Source organism: Capsicum annuum, chromosome 2 (assembly GCF_002878395.1).
Source record: "Capsicum annuum cultivar UCD-10X-F1 chromosome 2, UCD10Xv1.1, whole genome shotgun sequence".
Lineage (NCBI taxonomy): Eukaryota > Viridiplantae > Streptophyta > Magnoliopsida > Solanales > Solanaceae > Capsicum > Capsicum annuum.
The window spans coordinates 47,359,279-47,367,393 of record NC_061112.1 but is presented as its reverse complement, the minus strand read 5'-3'; the positions used below and the strand labels follow the sequence as shown (position 1 = coordinate 47,367,393).

General features: G+C 38.5%; 3 protein-coding genes across 3 annotated transcripts; all 3 read left to right on the top strand.

Moving 5' to 3' along the window:
• The first annotated feature begins 414 nt into the window (after positions 1-414).
• Positions 415-2,035, top strand: LOC107857683 (heat shock 70 kDa protein-like). The gene is made up of 2 exons (XM_016702536.1): positions 415-966; positions 1,880-2,035. The coding sequence occupies exons 1-2, from the start codon at positions 415-417 to the stop codon at positions 2,033-2,035; spliced, it is 708 nt and encodes a 235-aa protein (XP_016558022.1).
• Positions 1,936-3,296, top strand: LOC124895865. The gene is made up of 2 exons (XM_047406266.1): positions 1,936-2,992; positions 3,133-3,296. Exon 1 carries the CDS (start codon positions 2,419-2,421, stop codon positions 2,788-2,790), a length of 372 nt encoding a protein of 123 aa, XP_047262222.1. The 5' UTR covers positions 1,936-2,418; the 3' UTR covers positions 2,791-2,992; positions 3,133-3,296.
• A 3,993-nt stretch (positions 3,297-7,289) lies between these two features.
• On the top strand, positions 7,290-7,634 carry LOC124896147. The gene has a single exon (XM_047407686.1). It carries the CDS (start codon positions 7,290-7,292, stop codon positions 7,632-7,634), a length of 345 nt encoding a protein of 114 aa, XP_047263642.1.
• The last annotated feature ends 481 nt before the right edge of the window (positions 7,635-8,115 follow it).

Here is an 8,115-nt window from a genome sequence, read left to right as displayed (position 1 = left end):
CCCAAAATTTTAAGGCAATGCTGATTGTAAACGTGGATCACAAGGCTATGTTGTATAGCCAAATTGTTAGACTGATGCAACAGAATGTCCCAAAGACAAAGGAGAATTCATATGATGCATAATTTCTTACCATTGTTGTTTGATCCTGGTGGAACCCTCCTAAAATATCATGCTAGAGCTACTGTTTTTGATGCATCTAGTTTGAGCTGTAAGGACCTTATTAAGTTCGGATTTATGTTGTTATATGCTGGTGCTCAAAACCAGTCACTAAGTTGTGTCACGATGAGGGAATTTGAGATGTCGTGTTAGTTAAAGAAACTGACTGGATCAAATATTGTTACGATCTGCGACGGAGTCAGAAAATGCATTTTGGTGCTACTCAAGCAGGTTACTAACACCTTTCCGCTGCTTATAATGACTATTGAGAAGCATTGTTATGGTGGTAAAGATGATACTGGAGGCACGAAAGCAAAAGTTGTAGGCATGAATACTAGTGTTGTCCCAAAAATTGATGTTGAGTTTTGTAGGGAGCGCAAAAGGGATTTAATTGGGAATGCTAGAGCTTTGGGAAGATCAAGAATTGCTTGCAATAGGGCTAAGAGAACTATATATTCTACTGCTCAAACCACTACTGAAGTGGATTCCTTGTTTAAGGGAATAGAATCTTATGCTATTATTACTTGGGCTCGATTTGAGGAGTTATGCTTGAGCATGTTGTTTAAGAGTATGGAACCTGTGGGGAAGTGTTTGAATGAGGCCAAGGTAGATAATGTTCACATTCAGGAAATGGTTCTCGTTAGCAGATCATCTAGACTTCCAATAATTCAACATCTCTTGATGAATTACATCGATGAGAAGAAGCTCTACGCGAGTATAAATCTGGATGATGATGCGACTTGTGGTGCAGCAGTTCTAGACACAATTCTGATTGGTAATGGAGATGAAAATGTCCAAGAATTGCTAGTGGTTGATGTCACCCTATTATAGCTTGATGTTGAGACTGTTGGCAGGACCATAATTGTTTTGATTTCCAGAAATGCTACAATTTCAGCCAAGGAAGAGCAAATTTTCCCAACCTAATCATTAGCTTGAAAAAGCTCCAACTGAAGAGCTCATTCGTTTGAATTACTGTAATTGGCACTGGCAATTTTGTGGGTGTTCAGTTCTCCCTGTTGCAGACTAGTAAGAACCAACCATTATCACGGTCGAATGCATCATCCTTTACCTTGAGGACAAGGTCAATTTCAAGCGGGAAGGATTGTAATGACCCAAAGTTGTTATGTCTGCATGCGCCAATTGAATAATCGTGAAAAAGAGAAATGGGGTCAGCAGATATTTTACGAGGAACGGTGGAGATAATAATAAATCTCCCAATTATTAAGGCAGCCAGCTCAGCACCAACTCAACCAGTTCTATAAATAGCCTTAACCGAAATTGGGATAGGCAGTTATGAATTTGACCAGAATTCTCGTTGTCTAATCTTCTAGAACCTTCTTCTTTCTCTTCTACTCTATCTTCTCCTTCATTACTTCATTCTAAGCTTTACTACATGTATCCATGGTGGAAGTTGCAGATTCATAGTGAAGTATAGCTTAGTATTTCCTTATTCGTTGATTGTAATCGTTGGTTGTTATCAATAAAACTCCGTTCCATTATAAATTCGAATTCACAATTCCAATTGAGTTAGTTACATTACATTTTATAAATTTTTCTTCTCAAATCAGTGGTGCGAATAAACTTAAGGTTTTTCTTCCTTGTACATTTATGTTTTGGTCCCACTTGTTTCTTCAAGACCAAATCCATGATGAAAGGTTAGCTTCTTTTTGTTTGTGGATTCTATGGTTTTGTTCAATGTTCTCTGTTTTTGTGTGGATTCTAGAGGAAATATTTGAATTGGTGTGTGTTTACAGGTAAGAGGGAAGCTGAGAATGAAATTGACAAGTTATTGAGTAGAAAGTGGCAGAAGAAACATGAGAAAAACAAGAGCTATACAAAGAAGAAGAATAAACAAGAAACCAGTTCCTCTGTCTATTGATCAAAGAGGGTAATACATGCATGAATTTAACTGTTTGGTTTTTATTCTAGTATTGGTTGTTGCAGCACGTACATATGTAGTCATAAAATAGGGTCCCATTCTCATTCTGTTATGCATCTGAAGCAACTTATTCAGTTGTCTGTAAAGAATAATGGAGCCTACTAAAGCACAAAAACTGACTCTTTCCAAGAATGGAAAATTGGCCAGCAGTTCGGATGAGGATGAAGTAATACCTCTTAACCAAATCTAGTATATTTTGGCTAGTGATGTAAGTAACTCTGCTGCTATTGGTGAATCGGCAAAGGTTGTTGCAACTTCAAGTAAGAATGATCATGATTCTAGCTCTGAGGAAGGCGTACCTGTAGCCAAGAAACCACCTGTTAATGGCTTTGCTGCAGTTCTTAAGAGAAATGTGTCAAGTGATGGATCTTGTTATGACTATGATCGCATCTCTGCGGAGGAGAATGTTGTTGTTAAGAAAGTGCCTGCCTAGCTACGAGTCAAGCGATGGATCTAGTTCTGAGGATGGTAACACTTCTTATTCGGAGGATGTTGTTGTTAATAAGGCGCCTTCTTCTTCCTCTGCAAAGGAAGACTCTTGCGATGAGTCAGGTGATGGAACTAGTTCTGAGGATGGTGGCACCTCCGGGGAGGAGGATGTTGTTGCTAAGAAAGCGCCTGCTGCTGCCTCTCAAAAGGAAGAATCGAGTGACAAGTCCAGTGATGCTGATGATGCAAGGGCATATGTTACGTGATATATGCAAATGTTGTCCCTTTACCACTGAGTTGATGAAATAGATGCTATCTTGATGTATATATTTTAATAGTGTTACTCGATGCTATAATTGAATTTTGCTTTGACAAGAACCGGTTGCTGCTTAACCAACAAAAGTGAAAAGGACTAGTGATAGCTTTGAAGAAATGGACTCTGATGAAGATGGTTCTGATGCAGACAAGGTTTGACTACTTCATCTTTGTCCTCGTTCTATCTCATTGAGTATATTATTTACTTAATTGAGTATCTTACATGAATTTTCTGTATCTTATCTGATTTGTTGCTTGCATTTCCATGTTGTCTAATTATTCCCCTTTTTTAGGAAAACACTGTTGTTGTATCTAAATAGAAGATAGAGTCCAGCGGCGACAGCTGTGATGAAGAGGTAGGCCGACAGCTGTGATGAAGAGGTAGGCTGGAAAAATCTCCATCTCCTACTTCTAATTGTTTTTGTACTTTGACAAGTCTCCATCATTTTCCTTTTAATTGTATTTTAAATGTTCTTACTTGGCAATAAAATGTTCCTACTTTGAGCAATGTTTCATCTTAAAATGTTGTTTTCAAAATGCTGTAAAAGACCCCTATTATTGAGAGCCTTCACTATAACTTGATAGAATGAAAATACTAGCTCATTATCCCAAGGTGGTGTGCTAAGATTTATCTCCCGGTTATTACTTGACTACTTGAGATCCATGCTTTTTAGTTACGTTGAGCCTTTATTAATCTGTGGTTGAAGGCCTAGATCCTTCTGAATCTTGAATTGAGCAGTGTAATAATTTACTTTGTAATGCATAACTGTTGAATTTTGAGTTTTGTTGGTTGAGGTAATGTGATGTTCTGTTGAGTCGATAATTTCGGACTGACGTTCAACTTAAGTCTATGGCCAGAAATTTTTTGAGGACTTTATGTGGTAATTTCTATATCTGTTGGCCAAATCTTTTCCTCTTTTGTTTATTCCGTCTCCAATCACCTGTCACGACCAGGGTCTTTTTGGAAGCAACAAGGTTAGCTATAGTTTGTTTCTCTTTACCAAAGAATAGGTCTCGAGGCAAAGTCATATGAGAGCTTTTGCAAATTGTTCTGTTAGGGTGAAAAGAGTCCAACCATTTGTAGTCTTTGGCTTTGTAGCAAAGATCTTAATCAGTAACTTTTTGGTTCCACCACATGTATTTACACAAAGGTTTCACTCCATCCTTGAACACCTAATAGCATAGTAAAGATAAGTGAATGTTCATTAATGACATTGAAAAATAATGACGATCTATCAACAGTCACGAAATACTCATTAATTGTTACTTGTGATACCGATGAAATAAACTGGTTCTGATAAGAAAGAACTCCAGCTCCTCCAGAAGCAATGTTCTCTCCACTGCTGGATCTCTTTTTTAAATGTAAATACTTCATGTTTAAGCATCCAAGTTCGACTTCATAATGAAAATCTTAGTACTATAATTAATTAAAATTAGAATAGGAGAAAGGAAGAATTGTGGTTGGTGGGTTCACCTATGAAATCAGTGACCAGTGGGTTCCTGGAAGAAACCATTCTGGGCATACTTTCAGAACCAGTATTTGATGGTTACTTAGATAAGTGTTTTGTATTTTTTGATATGTAGAAGAATGGGCAATTCATTTTGTTTGATCAAAGAAGATGTTAGTTAGTGAGCTCTCAGCTGCACGTACGATTAAGAAGGGTTACCGGAGAAGCTGAGGAAGATTAATGAAGAAGCACGGTGAATTGTTGAAAGTAGCACGGAAGTATAGATAAATATTATCAAAGATATTCCTGGCTTCTGGTCGACAACTTTTCAGAGGCATCCTGTTCTTGGTGAGAAAATGCAATTTGCTACTTACCATGCAAGTACTAATTGGACCGACTCTGTTGTCCAGGTATATGCCAGCAACTTTCAGTAGTTAGAAGCTCTATAGTTTGATGTAACAACTTATGTAAACGATTGAATAAAAGAAGCCTTTCTATTCTTTAGATTGTAGCTTAACATGTCATCAGAAGCCAATCCTAATTCTTCTTACTTTATATCTCCCCTCTAACGTCATCTCCCCTCTAACGTTGTCTCTCCACCAACATCTATCATGTCTTCTTCTCTATCTAATCCTCTACACTAGGCTCACCACTTTATCTCCATTAAGCTTACTTCCAGAAATTACTTATTTTGGAAGACACATTTGTTGCCTTTCATGCGAGGTCAAATTCATGGATTCATTGATGGATCCAAGCCTTGTCTGTTGGCTACTATCTCTGTTGAACGTTCGACTACTATCCAATCTAATCCTGAATTCGCTACTTGGATTCAATAAGATCAAATCATAATGAGTCTCCTCATATGCTCTCTGTCCGGAGAAACCATACCGATAGTTATCGGCTAAAGTGCTCTAAGGAAATTTGGGATGTCTTGGAGGCTGCTCTGTCTTCTTCTTCCAACACTAGGGTTCTTAACCTTCATATGCAGTTGCAAAATCTCAAACAAGATGACCTCACTGTCATTCAATTTCTCCAAAAAACAAAACTATTATCTGATGAGTTGGCTGCCTAGGAAGAACATTGAAAGCTTCAGATTTTAATATCTATGTGTTTAAAGGATTGCACCCTGATTTAAAGGATATTGTCACTATTTTATCTGCAAGATACGAGCCAATTTCATACACGGAGATCCATAGCCTGTTGTTGAATCATGAGTTCATCCATGGTTCCTCTATGCCTTCTCTCTCTCTCTCTCTTGTTTCGGGTGATAACTCTAATGCATCATCAGCTAATGTTGCCCAACATGTCTTCTGTAATGATATACCAAGTCTTGTACAAAGCAATAATGCCTCTCGCCGTGGTTGTGGCAGATCATATAGGGGGCGAGGGGATGGGGTGGTCGTAATCAATATCCACGTAACAACTATGGAACAAACTATTCCGATCAACCTTGGAATGCCAATAATGATGGACGTGCGAGATGTTGTTAGTGTTAAACTCTTGGAGTTTTGATGATTTGCAAACTATTCTACAAGGGACCTGATAATTGTCCTATTATGTATCTATGGGATCTAGTCTCGTATGAAGTTGTCCCTTGACAATGACTTGCATGACTACAACTGGAAGTTGTACTTTTGTGCAGAAGGTTGGTGGCGCGGCAGCAGAGGAGCTGAACCTCGACCAATAACAAGACGCCTAGGTTTTGTTATCTTATATGAAAGGTTCATTTACTCACAACAAAACCTAGTTTTGTAAACATCAAGATTGAACTTCACTAAAGGCAAAAGCCTTCTTGAACATAACTCATACAAGGGACCTAATTGCTTGCTCATCCTAAGTCTTTTGTGTGTGTTGTATTATCAGCTTTATTGGTCTTATACTGTAAATCTACTCCTTATTATAAAGGATAGTAGATGTGTAGCTTGTCCATGTCTTAGTTCGAGTTGAAACAGCTAGAGTTGGTTGTTCGAGTCGTTTGTAAGCAAGTAGTTGCTCTCATCTTTTGTGTTCTGTGTCCTAGGTAGAGTTGCCTAGTATGTGAGACCAGTGTTGTGTGTTAGAGTTATAACACTGGTCTTGTAATAGAGTTGTTACAAGAGTTAGCGATTATAGGTTGTAATCACTTGGTTGCTTGAAAAAGAGTGAAGGTAGGAAATCCTGATGGCGGGTCATGGTTTTTACTTCCCCTGAGCAAGAAAGTTTCCACGTAAACTTTCAGTGTTCTTTATTTCATTGCACTTTCTTCTCTTGATTCATTCTGTGTTGCACTTGTAACTTAGGGACCAGGTTCTGTTTTGTTTGGTGGACTCATATACTCCATCAATTGGTATCAGAGCTAGTACCCTCTAAAAGGTTAACACCTAGAGAGGGTCCAGCTCTTAAATGACAGCTCCACCGAACCTGGAAGAAGTACAGTCCACCACTATACCTCCATGATTCAATAGTCTGTACTATGGATAGTGGAAAACGAGAATGTATGATTTTATAATGGTGGAGGATAGCGAGTTAATGGATGTTATTTTGGATGGTCCTCATATTCCCATGAGAGAAGTGAAAGAAGGGTAGGTCACCAGATTGGCCCCTAAGACACGAAGGGAGTATAATGAAGATGATCGTAAGAAAATTGAGAAGAACTAGAAGGCAAAGAAGATGCTAGTGTGTGGTATAGGGCCTAATGAGTATAAGATGAGTAAAACAGTCTGCGTGTGAGTCTGTTAAAGACATCTGGGATTGTTTGAAAACTGCTCATGAGGGAACAAGCCAAGTAAAAGAGTTGAAGGTTGACATGCTTACTACACAATATGAAACCTTCACCATGAAAGAAGAAGAAACTATCCAAGAAATGCATACAAGATTTATCTCTACTACTAATGAGCTGCATAGTCTAGGTGAGGATATCAGGCCTACTAAGCAAGTAAGAAAAGTGCTTATTATTCTTCTCAAAGTCATAATAAAGCAAAGTAGACGCTATTACTGAAGAAAGGGACCTGAAGACTCTTACAATGGATGAGCTCATAGGAAATCTAAAATCCTATGAAATGAAGAAACAACAGGAGCAGGACAAGAAGGAACCCAAGAAAGAGAAGGCCTTGGCCCTCAAGGCAGCCAAAGGTGAAGCCTGTGAAAAAGAAGAAGATGTGGCATATATAACCGAGAGATTTCTCAAGGTTTTGAGGAGAAATGGTGGTTTTCAAAGGAGAGGTAACTCAAGCGGATCAATTGCTAGAAATGACCTATGTCATAAGTGCAGAAAGGCTGGTCATTTCATCAAGGAATGCCCAATGCACAAACTAGAACACAAGGATTATAGGAGAGGCGGACCTGATGAAGGAAAGCAGAAGGACTGAGTTCCAGGCAAAGCCAGAAGAAAAGCAGTTGCAGACTATGTTGTGAAGCAAGCCCTGGAAGCCTTGGGAGACTCATTTAGTGATTCTAATGAATCTCAACCCCTAGAGGATATCTCTATGATGGTGATTAAAGATTCAGATGATGCCTTTGATTCACTTTTTGCATTCATGGCCAAGTTCGATGATGAAGAGGTAACTCTTCTTGACATTAAACAAAATCTTAATAACTATTCTATGAAAAGGCTTAAGGGTTTAGCAACTGATTTGATAGACTCATTGGTTGAGCTTACTAATGAGAAGGATCTCTGGAGTGAAACTCTTGAGGTGTTTGAAAATGAAAAACTGTCTCTTGTGGGTAAAGTGTGCTGAAAGAAAAAATGTTAAGAGTTTCTGTAGAACAGTCTAAAGGAAAAGGGGAAGCTAGCAGTCTTCAGTTAGAACTTGAGGAGAGGTTGAAAAAATCTGAAGAACTTCATGCAGC